This window comes from Ambystoma mexicanum, chromosome 1q (assembly GCF_040938575.1).
Source record: "Ambystoma mexicanum isolate Mex_15411 chromosome 1q, UKY_AmexF1_1, whole genome shotgun sequence".
NCBI lineage: Eukaryota > Metazoa > Chordata > Amphibia > Caudata > Ambystomatidae > Ambystoma > Ambystoma mexicanum.
In genome coordinates, this window is record NC_090922.1 from 77626194 (window position 1) to 77646705 (window position 20512).

A 20512-nucleotide genomic window follows, 5' to 3' on the forward strand; every position below is an offset into this window, starting at 1 on the left:
CTTTTCCTTTCATTCTAGCCGAGGTGATGCTCACTAATGCCTGCGGGCCAGTTGCTGAGCCTTGCTGTTAGTCCTTGACCTGGCTGTGGTCTAACGTTCCCAATGTTCCACCACTTGCTTGTTCCTCCTCTCACTTCTCTCAGACAATGGATAGATTTGTCTTGTCTTTTACTTTTACTAACACTGCTCATACATCTCCAGGGGACTTTCCACTGCCCACCTTCCACTGGTTCTACTATTTCTCTCCTCTACCTACTGTTCCTTCATTCTGGCAACTTCTCTAACTTTCTCTCTTCATAGGTTTTGCCTTTCTCACCTTTCCTCTGCTTCCTCACCTCCTCTTCTCCTATCTCCCCTCATTGTCATTCTTCACCTCCTCCAATCTCTTATATCCTCTCTCCTCCATTGTGTTGTTCACCTCCTCTAAACTCTCCTGCTGTCTCTTTCCTTCTCCTTAATGTTCACCTCATCCATCTTCTTCTGCACTCTCATATATGCCCACCTCCTCAAGATTCATCGGGTCTCTCCCCACTTCCTTTTCCTTTACTTCCAGTGCCATGATCAGCACCTCGTCCTGCAGTTTACGCTCTCTCTGCACCTTCAATTCCTTCTGCACCTTCACATTACCCTGTGCTTCTAGCACCTCATCCTACACCTACACTACACATTCTACTGCACTTTTAACACCCTCTACACCTCCACCCCCTAACACACCATTACTCCTTCTCTGTGTCTGCCTTTTTACCACTCACTGCTCCCGTCCCCAATTTATAAATGTGCCTGTTTGATCTCCCTCTGCCAGGTTTAACCCTACTGTGTGGCACCTGGGAAGGAATCAGTGCTGTCTGAGGGTTAGCGGGTGGGTGAGTTGGTAACAAATTCAGGTGTGTATGAGGGATTTTTCCGTATTTTCCAGATTCCGTAAACATCCAGGATTCTGGATTCCCACACATGCACACTTTGGTGTGCACATTAGGAATAGGCAGCAGAGCCGGCAGGTCTTTGTGATGTTCCACATCGGCTCAGCTGCATGGACTACACTCTACGAGCATTTTTGGGGTCATTCCTTTCATGGTATATTTTTCAAAGTCTGCAGGATAACATTACTGCCACAGCAGTTTTTTACCACAGTAGACTTCCTCAAAAGGGAATTCATCAATTTCTTTAGATCTAATTTTACACCAAATATATATGGGGTGGGTTTAGGTGAATAGAAAATGTAGGGTTGGGTTTAGGGGGGAGGCTGCGGGGGGTCTCCCCCTCCATATAATTGCGGCAAAATCGATCAGTAAAAAAAGTTTAAATCGATACATTCTTTTTGATACAATGACATAGAGCCCCACTGATCAATGTGGAAAGGACCCGCAGAATTGGCAAGCACATTTCTCAGGAACCCTCTTAAAGGGGCTGTGAGGCTAATATGGCTATCCCCTGCCAACCTATCCCTGTGCTGAGGAGGGGACCAGATTATCCACCCCATGCCACCCGCAGGCCCCACATCATACAGCATGGCTCCCTAAGTCAACAACACGCACACTTTAGGGGTCAGGCAGAGGACCTTGTCCCACACAATAGTCATAAAATCACCTTTACCAGGCAATGGGAAGCCACGGGCATCAAAGTACATGAAATCAGTCGATTCCACATATGGCACCATGGTACTGTGGCAACCTAGAGTATGCAAGGTAGGGCCACACAGAGTGCCCCCCCACTCCTTGCACGTCCATTGGCCTTCTATTACACACAGATAGAAGGCTACATGGCAAATCTTCCATTGAGGATCACTCCTGGATATCGGAATCCATCTGACTCATCCTCAATAAGAAACTCACTCCACAAATACAACTGCAGACCACCTCCACCCAGAGTCCGATCTGCGTGAAGACCCCGAGCCGTGAGTAAAAAAACGAATTCTGGTCAACCAAGTACACGACAACATCATACCAAGGCAAGGTGCGAACTGGACAATACTGGCAACATAACAAAAGAGGGTGTTAGGATGCGTACTTTTACTGTGCTTGTGTATTTGCAGTTCATACTGTGTTTTCATTTGGTATTGTTGCTACTAATCACATGAGCAGTGTTCTTTTATAACAATGCACAGCACTCGGTGGCCAATGTTAGGTGTGGTCTACTATAAACAAAATAAACATGAATTGGGTCACATGGAGTGCAGGCCGCCATTAATTAAGGACATGCGCCCCGTCCCGTGACCTAGGTGAGCAATCTCAGTGTCCTCTTTGACCGCAGTCTGAATATGCGTGCTGTCTCAGGAGGAAGGATAGCCCAGCAAGACAACGCAGCGCAGCACAGCTTTGAATCCTGATCCCGCGCTTAGAAACCACTCCTACTATTAAGCGCGTTATAAGGGAACAATGATTATTATTATGACCCGATACCTGAAATCATAAGTCAAAACCTTTGTGTCGACATATCAAGTATATGAGAAATCCCCAAACATGTAAACCTTCCTCTGGTGTTTACTAGGAATCTGCGACAAGTGCATTACCCCACTGCTCTCATGCTGAGAGGGGTCTCTCTCTTCGGCAGCCATCTCGCATGATGGTATTTAGTCATTGCATCTAATGCCATTCCATCAAATTTTTTCCATCTAAAAAATGCATCGAGTGCATGTTTTTGGGGGGTAAAGGGTTCATTTTTGTTCAGGATGATTTTAAAGGGTAAAAATAAAAAATAAAAATACATTCGATGCAAATTTCTTAGATGGAAAAAATTTGATGCAAATGCATATAGATGCAAGGAATTCGATGCAATGACCATAAACCTTGCCAAGACCTCCTGCTCTGCAGCGTTCTAGGCCTACCTGCAGTCCCACTTGCAAACCAGAGGTCTCACTGCTACAGACGTAGCTCTTCTGAGCGTGAAGCTGTAACCAAACCCAATGCTCGACACCCAACACTGCAACATTGTAACCTCTGCAGTGCAGGAAGTCAGGACTGCTCTCCGTTCACGCCAGAGTGCGACCGGAAGTGGAAAAGGCAGCAGGTTGGGATTTGCAATGAATTTCGCACTGTCAGGGTCCAGCTGCAAGGTCTCATGTTTGCTCAGATCCCCTCCCTTCCAATGTTTTCCTAGTGCTTCACCTGCTGTGTTACCTTATGCACCGGGTCTTTGGAATGAGGCTAGTTTTACTTCAAACAGACCTTGCGAGACGCAAGTCCTGGAAACCTTTAAACACCCGTTGACAGCGCGTAAAGCACTGTGTGTTTGGTATCGCCAACTGGATTTGGCAATCGGTGAGAATATGGAGAGTATAACGTCTGAAACGTCACGCCGTGTTTTTATCAGGGCTAATGTTGTTTACTTCATTCATCAGGTGCTTACATTATGAAGAAAAGCGTCCGACATGTTTTCGTTACTTCACTAATGGTTGGAAAATGTTACTGGATGTAAGGCATCAGTTTCGTTATTTTAGGTGCAATGTTTTATTGGACTGTTCTGTATTGATGATTTGTGCTGGTTTTATGATTGTATGAAAAGTCTATTAGGCTGTACCATGCACATTACAAAAACATTTTTTTAATGAAAATTGACGAGTGCATGGAGTCAAAATACAATACATAGAGAATACTAAGCAGAAAACATATGTTCACAGCAAGTATGATTAAGAGACAGTGGGCCAGAATCACACAAGTGTTTTATAATGGTGCAATCCGATTGGAAAATGCTCTGTGAAGGCCCATGGACTATACGTAGGTAGCATAACACAGAGAGTGTGATACAGACAGAAAAAGAGACAACAGACTACGCAAAGGTTGGAATACCGGGCTAGCACTATAAAGGAAGTTTTATACTCGCTAGCAAGCACTATAAAATGAGAGAGCTATCCAGCCTGCACTTTACAGGGAGTGTAACCGCCAGCATGCTCGGTTTAATGCCATCTAGGTAGACTTTTCAAGACCAACACAGTCGCGTCGAAACAGTGTGAGTCCAAACTCTCTAAATTGCCAGAGTAGGAAGGCTTCCCTCTCAGGAGTGGTTATCAGCTGGCATAGAAGTACAGTTAAACCCAGACTCATATGCGATAAAATGCACCACACATAATGAGCCTCATTTCGTGTTTGGTGGTAGTTTGGCAGTAAATCTGCCAAAATACCACCAAAATCAGTTACTGTTACCGACATTTGGTCCCGCGGATTTACTGCAGGATTACAAGTGGTGGTAAGGCGGTGTAAATGCCCTTTTTTTGGAGTCCGTAGGACTCCATAGGGATTATGGCAGAATTACTGAGAGTGGTCAATCTGCTATTTTTGGAGGAAACGTGAAGGATTTACCTCCAGCAGCAAAATCCTCCACTTTTTCTCCAAACTCTGAATTCGGCGGTGCAGTAAAAACAGCGGTAATTCTATTACTGCCTAAAAAGTGACGGCAACGGGACTACCCCCACTTTTTTACCACACCGCCAAACTGGTATGAGCCCCTAATGTACACTGACAATATATAGACACAAGGGCCAGATTCACAAAGCCTTTTTCAATGGGCAACACCCACTGAAAAAGACTTTGTGAATCAGGCCCCAAGGCTTTATTATTGCATTAGGGTTAAAAAGACTCTCAGATAAGTGCATAGAAAACACACCAACATAGCAATTTTATAAGAAGAACACACTAATCGGTTAGCCATTCATTCCATCTTCCTCCATGAAATATTATTATAGAGCAGAGGGCCACCCTAAAAAGGAAGGACTCCAATAGGTCTATATGGTTGCAAGAAGGTGGTGGAGAGGGGATGCAGAGGGGGATTGCGGAGGGTGGGATTAAACCATTTAAGAAACAGGCCCAAAAGGCCAACAAACACCAAGTACAATGAGAATAACATTTCTGGGCCTAAATAGATCCCAGCTCATCCCAGTATACCCCAGAAGACAACTTTCACATATGTATACAGTCTGTTATAGTAACACTGTTATTTCCTATTTGGAAGAGTAAACTGGAGGGATATACATATATACGTGTGAACAAGCGGCGAGTTGGCCGCGGAACGCGTGTACGTCTCAGCAAACTGATTGCTGCACTTGTGAGGACCCGTGTATTTTGGTCGCTTTTCAAATTTTAAATGGATTTCCATGTTTTTGTATTTTTACAATTTTCCCTGAAAAATAAATAAAGGAAGGAAACTTGTGGCAAACAAGGTGTGGACCCGGCAGTATTTGTCCTAATTGGGATTGATTTTGCCTTTTAACTGCTGTGGAGAGTGCAGCTCGAATCTTCTGCATGAAATGGCAGCCTTTTGAACATATATATATATATATATATATCAAAAATGTGCATAGTGTTCTATAAACTCCAGGACCTCAGGGGGCGGGAGGAGGGGCAGAGAAAAATGCCTAAGTCCAGGCAAGCACCTTTAAATTTTGTTTTTAAGGAATTTACAAAGTTTACAAAAGTTGATTCCATAGGAATCAATGGGAGACATCCAAACCGCATGCTGCAGTTATAAGGAGAAGTGTTAAGTCTTTGTGTCACTCTACAGGTGCAGCGGGAGAGGCAGCCAGCCAGATGTGCACCTCGAGGGACCCCCAAAAGAATAGTTCCTGTCTGAGGGGCAGGGCCGTCACGAGGGGGGTGCAGGGGGGGCAAACTGCCCCGGGCCTCGCGCTTGCTGGGGGCCTCGCGGCCCCCTCTCCTAAGTGGAAGGCAGCACAGTCTCCCGTGTCCTTTATTCACACGGGGGACTGTGCTGCCCCTGCAATGATTTTGCTGTTTCTTGTGAAGCCGTTTGGCTCCGCAACAAACAGCAAAATAATGGGAGACAGCAGGGCTCAGAAGTGAGCTCTGCTGCCTCCCGTCATTCAGCTGAAAACGTGGACACGCTGACTGACAAGAGAGGACTCCTCTCCTGTCAGTCAGTGTGTTCACGTTGCTCAGCGTGACCACACTGACTGACAGGAGAGGAGTTCTCTCTTATAAGTCAGTGTGTTCATGTTGTCAGTGTGACCACGCTGACTGATGGGAGAGGAGTTCTCTCTCGTCAGTCAGTGTGTTCAGGTTGCTCAGCGTGACCACACTGACTGACAGGAGAGGAATTCTCTCTTGTCAGTCAGTGTGTTCATGTTGTCAGTGTGACCACGCTGACTGATGGGAGAGGACTCCTCTCCTGTCAGTCAGTATGTTCATGTCAGCGTGATCATGCTGACTGACAGGAGAGGAGTTCTCTCTTATCAGTCAGTGTGTTCATGTTGTCAGTGTGACCACGCTGACTGATGGGAGAGGAGTTCTCTCTCGTCAGTCAGTGTGTTCAGGTTGCTCAGTGTGACCACACTGACTGACAGGAGAGGAATTCTCTCTTGTCAGTCAGTGTGTTCATGTTGTCAGTGTGACCACGCTGACTGATGGGAGAGGACTCCTCTCCTGTCAGTCAGTATGTTCATGTCAGCGTGATCATGCTGACTGACAGGAGAGGAGTTCTCTCTTATCAGTCAGTGTGTTCATGTTGTCAGTGTGACCACGCTGACTGATGGGAGAGGAGTTCTCTCTCGTCAGTCAGTGTGTTCAGGTTGCTCAGCGTGACCACACTGACTGACAGGAGAGGAATTCTCTCTTGTCAGTCAGTGTGTTCATGTTGTCAGTGTGACCACGCTGACTGATGGGAGAGGACTCCTCTCCTGTCAGTCAGTATGTTCATGTCAGCTTGATCATGCTGACTGACAGGAGAGGAGTTCTCTCTTGTCAGTCAGTATGTTCATGTTGTCAGTGTGACCACGCTGACTGATGGGAGATGAGTTCTCTCTTGTCAGCCAGTGTGTTCATGTTGTCAGTGTGACCACACTGACTGATGGGAGAGGACTCCTCTCCTGTCAGTCAGTATGTTCATGTCAGCGTGATCATGCTGACTGACAGGAGAGGAGTTCTCTCTTGTCAGTCAGTATGTTCATGTTGTCAGTGTGACCACGCTGACTGATGGGAGAGGAGTTCTCTCTTGTCAGTCAGTGTGTTCATGTTGTCAGTGTGACCACACTGACTGATGGGAGAGGACTCCTCTCCTGTCAGTCAGTATGTTCATGTCAGCGTGATCATGCTGACTGACAGGAGAGGAGTTCTCTCTTGTCAGTCAGTGTGTTATGTTGTCAGTGTGACCACACTGACTGATGGGAGAGGAGTTCTCTCTTGTCAGTCAGTGTGTTCACGTTGCTCAGCATGACCACGCTGACTGACAGGAGAGGAATTCTCTCTTGTCAGTCAGTGTGTTCATGTTGTCAGTGTGACCACGCTGACTGATGGGAGAGGACTCCTCTCCTGTCAGTCAGTATGTTCATGTCAGCGTGATCTTGCTGACTGACAGGAGAGGAGTTCTCGCTTGTCAGTCAGTATGTTCATGTTGTCAGTGTGACCACGCTGACTGATGGGAGAGGAGTTCTCTCTTGTCAGTCAGTGTGTTCATGTTGTCAGTGTGACCACACTGACTGATGGGAGAGGACTCCTCTCCTGTCAGTCAGTATGTTCATGTCAGCGTGATCATGCTGACTGACAGGAGAGGAGTTCTCTCTTGTCAGTCAGTGTGTTCAAGTTGCTCAGCATGACCACGCTGACTGACAGGAGAGGAGTTTTCTCTTGTCAGTCAGTGTGTTCATGTTGTCAGTGTGACCACGCTGACTGATGGGAGAGGAGTTCTCTCTCGTCAGTCAGTGTTCACGTTGCTCAGCATGACCATGCTGACTGACAGGAGAGGAGTTCTCTCTTGTCAGTCAGTGTGTTATGTTGTCAGTGTGACCACACTGACTGATGGGAGAGGAGTTCTCTCTTGTCAGTCAGTGTGTTCACGTTGCTCAGCATGACCACGCTGACTGACAGGAGAGTTCTCCTGTCAGTCAGTGTGTTCATCTTGATTAGAGAGGACTCCTCGCTTGTCAATCAGTGTGTTCACGTTGCTCAGCGTGACCACGCTGACTGATGGGAGAGGAGTTCTCTCTTGTCAGTCAGTGTGTTCACGTTGCTCAGCGTGACCACGCTGCCTGATGGGAGAGGAGTTCTCTATTGTCAGTCAGTGTGTTCACATTGCTCAGCGTGACCCCGCTGACTGATGGGAGAGGAGTTCTCTCTTGTCAGGCAGCATGTCTACGTGTCGGCTGCGTGGATGCTTTTTAAGGGTGCATGGAGGTAAGGTAAGTGTTTTTTATTTTAAATTAAAAGTGTGTATGTGTATTTAAATTAAATTAGTATGTATGAATGCATGCGTGCATGTTGATGTTTGTGTCAATGCTGTGTTTGGTTTTATGTATACATGCATGTATGGAGTTGTGTAACTGGTGGTTGAATGCATGGGTGAAAGTGTTTTTTGTGAGTGTGTGTTCAGCACCACCCCTAAATGTAGTCACCCTGGGGGTCACTTCATTAAGGGGTGGGCTCATGGCATCAGAGGTGCACCTAGGCTAAAATGTCAGGGGGGAAAGGGGACTAATACTTCAAATGTTGGGAGAGGTGCTAACGTCAGTAGCTGTGAGGAAGGGGCAAACTTCCTTGTGTGGGGGCACCTAAAATCTTTCCACTTTTCGAATGAGACTATTCTGGTGAAGCTTCAATGTTACAAGCAGCTACCTCTTGCCTTCATTTCTGAAACATCACACTTAAGGACTGCTGTGAGAATAAGATGTCTCATGTCACCACTTCCCTTCTAATCACTCCCCTAGCATGCAAGTGCTAACCCCACATCACAATTTCAATTACCTAAAAGTGTATGGATATGAATGCAGGTGCTAACAGTGAAATGACTTCTCATGGCCATGCTTATCCCTATGGCATTCTCACCCAGTCCCTGTCCTCCCCACCCAAAACAACTCCTCACTGGAACTCTTTGGGCTAGCTTTAAACATGGCTAGCCATCAAACTTTGCCCTCAATGTGCCTGCAAGTGTTTCCTCAAAGGAGTCTTCTAAGAGTTCATGACTTCATTGGAGTTGTAAACACGTAACTGGTGTAATAAAAATGTCTTAATCAGGTCTGCCTTTGGCCACTCAATTTAAAAACACCCTGCATGTCTTTCGCTGAAATTCTTTTAAAAATAAGCATTGGCAAAGCCAACAGTTTTGGCTTATGTATAAGTATTAGGCATTTACGAGGCACTGCTATTAGCTGCTCAGGTACTCAAACCATTTTGCACTGGCACTATCAATGGCCAGCTAATACCAATACAGAAGTGCCTTTGCCATGCCTACACAAATGCCCAAACTGTTAGCATTGCCAGTGCTCTTTTTGCTTTACCCTTGATGCACAGGACTATGCATCATGGTTAAAGCAAACATACTACTTGGCTAAATTGGCCCACTTTGAATGTAGGCCAATCTAGCCAGTAATAACACTTATGGTACACAGTCAGCCTGGATATACTTTCTGTGGCATGGCATTTTTACTGGTTGGGAATCCGTACATGGTAATAATGGCAAATATTGATGCAGCCTGCTTCAACATAATTAGAACAACCAGCATGAATATATTTTTATACTAGCATATCTCGAGTGGAAAGGCGGCATGAAATGTATTGGAAAATGTTCCTATGCACAATTTGTGATTTGCAACTATTGGGAATTTCCATGTGCTTCCATACAAAACCAATTGCAAACTGTGTGGATTTCTACCCAATTTTGCAAAGAAAGTGCTATAAAATGCATACTTTTAACCCAATGTTTCAAACATTTTCTTGGGAGTGAGAACCCCCCCCCCCCCCCAAGCCACCCTTTGGTTTGGGCTCCCTCACTGTGCTCTGTTGATCCTGACTAATTGGAACAAACATTTAAGCCTCTTAAGTTCAGAAATGTACCAGCCTCCACTGTACATCATTTGTCACTGTGTATGATGTGTGTTTTAATGCGCAAACAGGGGCAGGGTGCTCCTTAATTATATGATATGGCATTTATAACGTTCCTGTACGCAAGTGTTTCTAGGCGCGACAAGGCAAGGAGGGAGAAACAAAAGAGTAGGACAAAACACAGATCTTACTAGGCCTTGGGTCATTCAGATCGTACAAGAGCAGGGAATGGGGAGTGGAGAAGTGCCGAGGGTGGGGTAGGATGCAGAAGTGCAGGAACAAAGTAGAAACAAGAGTGCAGCCAACTGGTGGCAAGTGTGAGTACTCATAAGTGTAGCCAACGGGTGGACAATACGAGCAAGAGCGGGGACTGTAGGGTTACAGATACAACAGATACAGACCACAAGTGCAGGGGAGCCAAGAGGCAGTGCGGGATTGCAATAGGACGAACAGGCAGGGACCTGGGCCCGAATTCAGAGCTTGACCAGGTGACCAGTGCATGGATCAGGCAGGTGATCAGCAAGGGAGAGGAAGAAAGAAGGCAGAAGCAAATAAACAGGTCTTGGGGTGCTTCCGGAACCGGAGATGGTGCTCCTCGTTTTTAGCGAGGCAGGGAGGCTGTTTCCAGAGGGAGGCCCCAGCCGAAGAAAGAGATCTGCCCTCAACTCTTTGCTTGGAAAAGTGATTGACCCTCAGAGAATTGGAGGTGGCGCAGTGGAGAGCTCATGCCATCTTATATATATTTATTCATATGATAAAAAAGTTAGTCTGGCATGAACCTTTCTTCAGTAGAGAAAGTAGTACTAAACCATATTTGGGATCCTGCACACAAACTCAAGGGTAGATTTCTCAAGTCTCCTGTGTGCGGATATGCCGCCGCTGGCCGAGTGCAAAAAACTGTAAGGGGGCCTCACCAAATGTTTTGCCCCGGGCCTCACCACATCTTCTGACAGCCCTGCTGAGGGGCAAAACCCAGTGGGACAGGAAGAGCTGGTTGCAGAGGCAGCTCAATGACCACTCCTTCGGATGGAAATCAGGTGTAGAAAGGGGAACGGCTGCACAATCCACTGGTCCCGGATCCAGGGGGATCCTGGAGAACAGGGCCAACTCCAGGATTAGAGTCTCAAGACCTGGGATGAGAACTCACTCAGCCGGTGTCTGCTGCAAAAATGGCTCGAGCAGCCGGGTGCAAAGGTGAATTTTCCAGTTGGGATTAGGGCCAGCCACTTCAGTGAACCTCTCAGGGTGGAGTGACTCGAAACGAGGACCCATCCTGGACTTGCAGGAGGCATCCACAACTAAGAAGGCACCAGAATTGATGAGCAACACAACAACAGCACAAGGAGCACTCTGCCGAACCCAACAAGTGTCAAAGGACAGCCCAAGATAGTAGGAGGGTTCAGCCAGCAAGAAAACGCCCCCACAATTTAGAAGACAATGACTGGTGACAGCCGAGGACATCCCACAATGGTCCCGAGACGGAATGGGCTAACAGCCATTCGAATTTCCAGGATAGCAAGAAGAGACCCCCAGCCTTTAGGCACTTGGGTCAAGGGGATGTCGCCAGAGACACAGCAAATGCAGTCGAGAAAGAGCCCAGCAGATCAACCAATCCAACAAGCAAGGGGGACTGTAAGAAGTAAACCAAGAGGCCATCAAGGGATTCTACCCACCCAGGAGAGCAGGGATGCAAGGACAAAGGACCAGGGGCAGAGTCACAGCGGTAACCCCCAGACCCTCAGAAGCAACCCATCTCAGCAGCAGTCTTCAAGTGAGTCCGGGAATGGAGTGGAGGAATGCACGCCCCCCCCCCCCTCTGATAAACAGATTCTATCCAGGGCTGCCCTAAGCTAGTCCACCAATCACACTCCAGGCACTGCACAGAGGATGGATGGCCAGCCAATCAGGTCTGGACAGACAAACTGCCCAACATACAGACACTTCCTTATATGATGCTGAATGGGGTGTCTGGGGGACTTTTATCCCAGTTTGTACTGGTCTGATCCTAAACCAAGGGTGTCTTTGTGGGCTCGGGATAACCTATATCAGCAAAACGGCCCTTTTGGCCTTCCCTCATGCTCCACTCAAGGAAAAGCCACAAAACAAAATGGCTGGGACATGGATGCCAAAAAATACATTCAATGAATTTGTTTTTTTATAACGTGATTATTGTAGAAGCCCAACTTCTTTAAGCGCGGGGCTGTTATTCAGCGCTGTCTTCCTTCCAAGATGAGCATGTGGCCCCTGAGCTGTCCTACCAGCCAAATGGGTACCACATAGGTGCACTGGGCTAGTAACGTGGTAAAAAAAAGTCTACAACACTGGTGGAGCCAAAAATTATCTCTGGCGGATAGCTCAGGTGCAATGCGCTTGCCTCGGCGGAGCAACACAGGTTCGGTCCCCGCTTAGAAATCTCTGGGTATTAAGCACGTTATAAATAACTAATAACAATTACAACTAAATGACAGCTGCCACCGAGTCTGCGACTTAGCACCCTTTAGGCCAAGAAGTGTACCAAAAAAGTAGTGGAACTGTGACTCCGGTGGGGGACAGAGTAAGAAGGAAGGGAGCAACGTGCAACACATTTTTCACAAGGGTGGCAGTCATGCTGATCGACAGCCAATTGAATTGAAACAGATTTCACTTTCGCTGTAACTGATATCCAGTGGTAAAGTGGAGAAGGGTGCTTTAACTTCACAAAGGACAGTTGCGGAATGGAACACATGGTTGCAGAAAGTAGTGGAGCTGTGAACAGTAAAAAATATATAAGTAGTGGAACTCCATTCCCGATCGTTCCCGCTCACTTCGACCACTGTTTCAGGGTGATAGAATCTCTGTAGGCCCAAAGTGTGGTGCCTAAAAAGCACTCGTGCAATCATAGCCGTATGAGCCACTAAGCAGAAGGGCTGATGTGACAGGGAAGCTCCCCTTGAAGCCATTCTAGTCACAAAGCGTAAGTCCAGAAAAAACATGAAGGCCAGCAAAATGTTTTGGGGATCCATAGAGTTAGGCAACAGAACCCAAAGAAATTGAATTCTGGCCAAACAATGAGTCGGATGGCCAGTGAGAAATATATGCAGAATGTGATAGCCACCGGGCAATACAAAGAGAGTGTGATAGCTAGCGAGCACTGCAAAGAGAGTGTAATAGCCGGTGACCATTGTAAAAAGGAGTTTGATAGCCGCAAACAATATAAAGAGAGTGTGATAATGTCCACCATCAAGCCCGGCATAAGAAGTGCGGGGACCCATTTCAATGTGATGGTTGGGGCCCCCGCTTGCTTAGAGCGGAAAACAGTCTGCGGCACACGTGGGGTGCATACATTAATGGAGACTAATACAGCCAGGGGTTAATAACTGTCGATATCAAGAGGCAGCTAGCCAGCAGCGAGCTGAAACACTAAATGCCCACTGATTATCACCTCTTTGTCTTTTAACACCACATCATCCCCTCGCTGCCAAAGAGGAATGTATAGATTTTCAGTGGGCATTTAGTGTTTCAGCTCCCTGCTGGCTGGCCATCTCGGTGGCTATTAACACCCAGGTGTATTTCTTTGCTTTAAATGTGCACTTTGCAGTACTCACGTTACAAACCAGATTTGCTGAATCACTTGGGGTTGTCACTCCCAAGTAACGCCTCAGGGGCTCCAGCAAATGAAGCTTGTAATGCGAGCGCTTCAAAGCACACATTTAAAGCCCCAGAACGAAAAGAATATAGATAGGAATATATTGCTGTGTTATAAGACTGCTGACTGCCAACATGGCAGCATTGGCGGAGAGCTCCTTCCCCAGCCCACCTGCTCCCCCCATCCCCTCCCCAGGCCCCTTTCATTTGAAAAGGTTGAAATGCCATGACCTCGTCCCTGTCCATTATCTAAGCGTATGCTCCCCAAGTAGCACTATAAGGTGGGTCTAATTGTGGGCACTATCAAAGGACTGTGATAGCCAGTGAGCACTGTCTAAGGAGTGTGCTAGCCACCAACCACAGCTGAGGGAGTGTGATACCAAAGTGAGCACCATGGAGGGAGCCTGATCCTGAGCACCGGAAACTATGACATCACTAGACTAGAATCCAAAAGATTCAAGTAGAACAGAAGGTAAACCAGGCGTCTCCTGCTACACACCAGGTCACTGAAATAAATAACTTCCAGGTGAACCCTCCCTGCGCTACAGAAACTGAACTGCAGGACTGGCTCTGCGGGGGCATCTTGCCAACAGATGGCGCAGTCCTAGGACCTGTACCCCGACCATCTGCCCGGGCTTCCCCTTTCCCCTTCCCTCTGCATTCTTCTCGTCTGCGATACCCTCGATCTGTTCCAGGACCCAGTTGATCTGTGGGCCCCACTTTTAACCGTGGTGTTTAACGCTTGTTTGAAAGCGAGGAAATATCCCCCCTCATGGAAGAGGGCGATAATCTTCCCTATTTTTAAAACGGGAGACCTGTCCAGCCCCGGCGCATATAGGCCTATCTCTTTGTTAGACTCCTCGTTTAAAATTTTTGGGAGAATACTGCTGGCCCGAATTGAATATTGGCTTGGGGAACAGTCAGTTTTATCAGATGTCCAGTTCGGGTTTCGACCTGGAGTGGGCACTATAGAACAGAGCCTTAACTTGTACTTGTTGGTGGCTAACTGTGTTTTGTTGGGGCGAGGCAGTGTATTTGGCTTTCATGGACCCAAGCACTGCCTTTGATAAAGTTGATAGAGCTAAGCTCTGGGCAGTGCTTGGGTCCTTAGGGTGTCCAGGGGAAATTTTGCAGGCTCTGGTTGATCTCCATATGGATAATGAGGCCTGTGTTCGCAGTGGTCCTAGGGGGCACTGCACGGCCTGCTTTCAGGTGGGGTGTGGTGTGAGGCAGGGTTGTGTATTGGCCCCCATCTGCTTCTGCCTCTACATCAATGGCCTCTCACAGGACCCGATTGGTATTTTGGCAGATTTTTTAGTTTTGGGAGGAAGGGGGTTTCCAGTATTGGCCTATGTGGACGATACTGTCCTTCTTGCAAGAACACCCAGGGCCCTACAGATATTGATCAATGCGTTTTCAACGTTTATGGACAATTTGGGCCTAAAAATAAATACTCAGAAATCTGCAGTAATGCCGTGCGTTGGAAGAAAACGTCCTGTGCCCATGAAACCCATGCTTTGTGCAGGAGAGATCATCCCCAGAGTTAAATCCTTTGACTATCTTGGAATACGCTTTTCGGAGGCGTTAAATGGTAAAGACCACGTGGCCAAACAATCCCTCAAGATGAGTCAACAGATAGGTGGTATTTTTCGTTTATGTCGAAGTGTAGGGGCCGGCCTTTGGATGTGATCCTTAAGATTTATAGCACCCAAACTGTGGCCTCCACTCTGTACGGTGCAGCCATCTGGGGTTTCCAGAATGTGGCGGAAATCCAGAGAAAGGAGAGCAAATTTTTCAAAAACTTGCTCGGGCTCCCGTCCAGCGCATCTGGAATAGCCATCCACAGGGAGTTGGGTGTGGAGTTTTGGGAAGATCAGTGGGCGTTGGCTCCACTTTTATTCTGGGTCAGGCTGTGGGCCAATGAGCATGCTTCCTTGTGTCACACCATTTTACGCACGGTGCTGGGCAAATGTGGCTGGAAAAAAATCCCCTGGCTAGCGTATGTCTTTTCAACCTTGGGCGAAGCCAACTTAGGTGCCCTTTTTTCGCCTGATACACTCATTTCTAAGAGTGAAGGGACCGTTTACAAAGATATGTTGGGTGAAACCTTAGTAAGAAAAAGAACTTTGCTAGAGTATGGCCACAGAAAGGGTGAATTTCATACCAGCATTAGCTGTCTGAATGGAATTCAACCATATCTGCTATGGAGTACGCTAAAAAAGGACAGATGGTTGATCACGAGGGCAAGGTATGATTGCCTTCGGCTGCAAGGTAACACCCATAATTGGAAGGGTTTTCCATACACAGCGGGTTGCCCAGTCTGTGGACACTGTAGAGAGGATCTCTCTCATTTGCTGTTCTTCTGTACTGGGTATGTTGGTATTCGTAAACTGACACTGATTCCAGCTCTTAAGAAGACGTTGATCCGCACACATAGGGCTGCTCTTGTGTTCTTTTTGAGTGCCGAAACTGTATACACAGCATGGGCTCTTTTGACGTTCTTGAAAAGAGCAATGTATTTCAGAAACAGTATTCTAAAACTGCAAGGGGGTGAAGGTCTGTAATAAAGCCTAATAGCACCAGTAATGGGACAAAGGTTCCTGTATTGCTTTTTGTATGATCCCTTACTCAACTATTTTTTTTTTTTTTTTTTTAATAGCCTTTGATAAGTTAACCATCTGATAATTAATTGTATCTGTATGTTGTCCGTGGAAATGTATATTGACTTTAGTTTTATGAATTGTACTTTTAAGAATTTGTATTTTGGATTTGTGCAATAATGTGTTGATTTGTCGTTTAATGGTTGTTTTTATACATCTGAATAAATTTGTTTTGATTTGATTAAGATAGGAATATATTGCTGTGTTATAAGACTGCTGACTGCCAACATGGCAGCATTGGCGGGAACTCCTTCCCCAGCCCACCTGCTCCCCCATCCCCTCCCCAGGCCCCTTTCATTTGAAAAGGTTGAAATGCCATGACCTCGTCCCTGTCCATTATCTAGGCGTATGCTCCCCAAGTAGCACTATAAGGTGGGTCTAATTGTGGGCACTATCAAAGGACTGTGATAGCCAGTGAGCACTGTCTAAGGAGTGTGCTAGCCACCAGCCACAGCTGAGGGAGTGTGATACCAAAGTGAGCACAATGGAGGGAGCATGATCCTGAGCACCGGAAACTATGACATCACTAGACTAGAATCCAAAAGATTCAAGTAGAACAGAAGGTAAACCAGGCGTCTCCTGCTACACACCAGTTCACTGAAATAAATAACTTCCTGGTGAACCCTTCCTGCGCTACAGAAACTGAACTGCAGGACTGGCTCTGCGGGGGCATCTTGCCAACAGATGGCGCAGTCCTAGGACCTGTACCCCGACCACCTGCCCGGGCTTCCCCTTTCCCCTTCCCTCTGCATTCTTCTCGTCTGCGCAGTATAGTGCTTGGTTGCTTGCTATCTCCGTTCGCGCTGCATAAATGCTATGCTATGCATACAGAGAGGTAACATAGCATAGCATGCTTATTTGCACAGCGGACCCTGGAGCATTAGATTGATAACAGATGGGCAAGATAAACTGAGTGTGTAACGAGCAAGCACTGTACACTCTGAGGCAGTGCGAGCATAAGGAGCGTGATTCGGCGTACTGCAAACAGTGTACTATGCAGCCAGTGTGATACCGCAGCGAGCTCCATATAAAATGCGTGGACTCTAAAGTGAAGGATGATACCCATTGGCGCTGTAGAGTGTGACGCACGTAGGTGCACCAGCTGTGAGCCTGGCACGGAAGGGTTGTAAGCCAGCATGGTGCGGAGCGCGGAGCGGGCTTCAAGGCGGCGGTGGGGCATGGAATGAGAAAGTGACACCGAGGAAGAGGGGCCGGGGGGAGGCGGGGGAGCAGGAGGGGGCGCGGCCTCCTTTGCTGAGCTATCTTTTCTGGGGTTTGCTGCAGCAGAATGTAAACAATGCCCGCTCTTTGACGGCGCTGCGCCCTGCAGTTCTCCTCAGGAAAGGAAACCAAAGGCCCGGCGGCCATAAAGCGCCGTGTGAGGGCCTGGCACGTTTGCGAGACTTCCAGGCGGGGAAACAGCGTCGTAAACGTTAACTCGAGGCCAAGCGCGCAATAAAACCAAATCGAACGAGCAATTACAGGGGCGACGGGGAGGGGGGCAGGGCTGCCAGCGCGGGCATCTGCAGAAGACCGGCCCTTGACGGATGCAGCAGTGCCGGGAAGGGGCTGGACGCCAAGCACGCGCGCTCCACGCGCCCCCGCTCCGCACACCCACCCCGAGCCCCAAGGCCCCGCGTTCCCTGGCCGCCGAGGGCTGCGCCGTGGCGTGAATACGACAGGGTTTAAACCTGTGCTCCTCTAATAAACGGGACCTGGCCGAGATGTGCACACACCGGCGGCTGTGGGATGTGATACAGCGGTGGGTGGTATGCGCGCGAGACTCCCCTATAATGGCTGGAAAATTGCTGAGGCAGGTTTCATTCATAGTGTGAGGATAGCTCAGCGGCAACGTGCTCGCCTTGGAAGCAAGACGACGGAGCACCAAAGGTTCGATCCCTTGTCCCCGCTTAGAAACCACTGGGTATTAAGCGCGTTATAAATAACCTATCATATCATATGACTGGTGGCTCAGTGCTGGGCGTGATAGGGTGCAGTGCGAGGAGTGGCAAGGAACAGAACAGGTGTATGTGCAGAGTGCTGGTCTTGCCACACGCGTGGTGTTACCCAACTCAATCATATTTACTGACGTGCCCACGAGAGAGACCGGCTGAGAATGGACTCTGTGACCATGGGGGGCTCACACCATTAATCCCCTGACCCACATTATGAGGCCATATTGCACCCCTGATTCATTAGCAAGGCCACAGAGCCAGGCCTCCTCAGTGGAGATTAGCAGCACCCACGCCAGTCCATCGCTTCTGCGCTCCACCACAGTTCGCTTAACACTGACTTGTAAACCCTTCTCCACCTCGCCGCCACGATTGTATTACAGACTCCGGCAATCCTGCCTTGCAACTACTTAGACCACACGTAAAACAGGCCACACAGCCACGGCCTTGGGTGCCTCTGCTGTACAGAGCGCTGGCAAAGCAGCTCTTTCCTGACACATGCCCCCGTCTCCTCTCTCCTCACCCTAGAGCGCACCGCAGCACGGAGGCCCACCCACGGCTCCAGGGGCACAGGCCAGTCACAGGCTGCAGCATCCCACGCGTGCCCGACTGCAGGCCCACAGGCAGCTCTTCTCATGCCCTTCAACCTTTACCACGTCCGTTTTAATTATTTACAATATTTAAAATGAACCGAAGTCCGCGACGAAGTAATGACTCTCTACAAATAGCACACATAAACCACAATTCATATTGGTTAAAAATCAAGTTTTACGTATTTCATTCGGCACAATTAAATATAAACGCACCACACGGACCCTTGCCCTGCTGCTTGCCTTCTGGCACATGTGCCATAGATCTGCTCATGCCCCCAGGCTCTGTACCCCGTTTATCTCCCACACCCCCAGGCAGTCTCCTTCCCTCCCCTCTGCACAGCCACAGGGAGCACCTCTTCTGTGCCCTCTCCAAAGCCCTCCAGCTACACCTCCTGCCCCCTTTTAACACTCATTACCCCCTGGACCAACTCACCCCATTCCGTGCCCCCTTGCCCTAGCGGGTATTCTGCACCCCCCTACACTCCACGCCTTTTAGACACATCCCCCCCCCCTCCCTGACCTATCCGGGCACACTTATATTCGCCGAGAGGCCAGTGGTAACTCCAGTTACTCACTGAGTCCTCTGAACGGAAACCCCCACCCCTCCTTTGCCACCCGCAGCCTTCTAGGAATACCCCTCTCCTCTCCTCTTTCTCCTCCACAGACCTGTGTGCTCACTTTTTCGGTCTGTGTGCTCACTTTTTCTTTCCCCTTCACCCCCAGAGTTCTCTGGAAACACGTCTTCCACCCAATTCCCACCTGCCCCTTCTGGGGCCCCGTGACTTTACTCGCTGGAGGGATATCCTATCCACAGGTATACGCACTTCCCCCTCTAGCCCCAACCCCTCGGGGCAAACGATCTGTAATTTCTGCCGTGGCAGGGCGGAAGGCTCGGCCACGCCCCCTGCCGCCCCTCGCCCCCAGCCACAGCCAGGCACTTGCCTGCAATCTATTCCCCACGCCGTCATAGCGCCACCGACTCACCCCTGACAGTGACCGTGCCGTCCCGATGCAGGACAAGGCCGGAGGGCCCCGGGAGGCGACCAGCCGGAGCCCCCCCAGGCCCGCGCATCCCCCGGCAGCTCTGGAATGTCAGGGCCCAGGCCTGCTCTTCGTTCACCGGCTGCTCGTAGCACTTCAGCACCTGCTCCAGGGACAGCTCCCCGGGCTCGGGCTGGGGCCCCGGCGGGGGAACCGCCTGGGGCCCGCCGCGCTCTCTGCCACCGGCCCGGGCCATGGCTAGCCATCACGGGCCGCCCTCGGCCCCCACCGGGCACCTGCGCTCCATCTCCAAGCTCCGGGGCTGGGCTGCGTTCTCCAGTGCAGCGCCGCTGGACTGCAAGCGCTGCAGAAGCCTCGCCGAACCAGAGGGAGGAGGAAGGGGGACGGACAGGGGAGGACGAGAAGGAGGGGCAGAAGAGGGAAGGAGCCCGGGAGGGTGCACCGAGGAGGGTGCACCGAGAAACAGGTATACAGATATGGGGAGGGATGGGGCGGCGAGGGGAGAAAAGCACAGTAGGGTTGGGCGTCTGATATACATGAGGAGTAATGGTGTTTGGGAGGGGGCTTTCATAAGAAAGTGGAACACATAAACAGAGAGTCCATAGCGAGGGAGGGACAAGGGAGATGGGGAGGAAAATCGAAGTAAACAGAGAGAGGAGGACCTGAGATGGTGGGACAGGCATGGAGTAGAGGTACAATAGAGTGAGGGTTCCTATCTCCCCGCGCCCCCCCCTCCCCTCTCCCTTTCTCTGCTGTCATTCCGGAGGTTTGCAGATATTTGCAGTCACTGCAGCAGTGGTCGAAGTGAGCGGGAACGGTCGGGAACAGTGTTCCACTACTTATATTTTTTACTGTTAACAGTTCCAGTACTTTTTGTAACCATTTTAAGCATTCCAGAAATTATTTTTGTGAAGTTAAAT

The 20512-nt window shown here is 48.9% G+C and overlaps 1 protein-coding gene across 3 annotated transcripts in view; it reads right to left on the minus strand.

The window, feature by feature from the left end:
• The window catches only part of SPIRE2 (spire type actin nucleation factor 2), a 468191-nt gene extending 448070 nt beyond the window's left edge, over window positions 1-20121 (minus strand). For 2 of the 3 annotated variants that reach the window (XM_069635566.1, XM_069635565.1), the window contains exon 1: window positions 19575-20121. In XM_069635566.1, the coding sequence (XP_069491667.1) occupies window positions 19575-19827 (253 nt within the window). In that variant the 5' untranslated portion in view covers window positions 19828-20121. The remainder of the gene's footprint in view (window positions 1-19574) is intronic. The other variant, XM_069635564.1, reaches the window with a different exon arrangement.
• Between the last annotated feature and the right edge of the window lie 391 nt (window positions 20122-20512).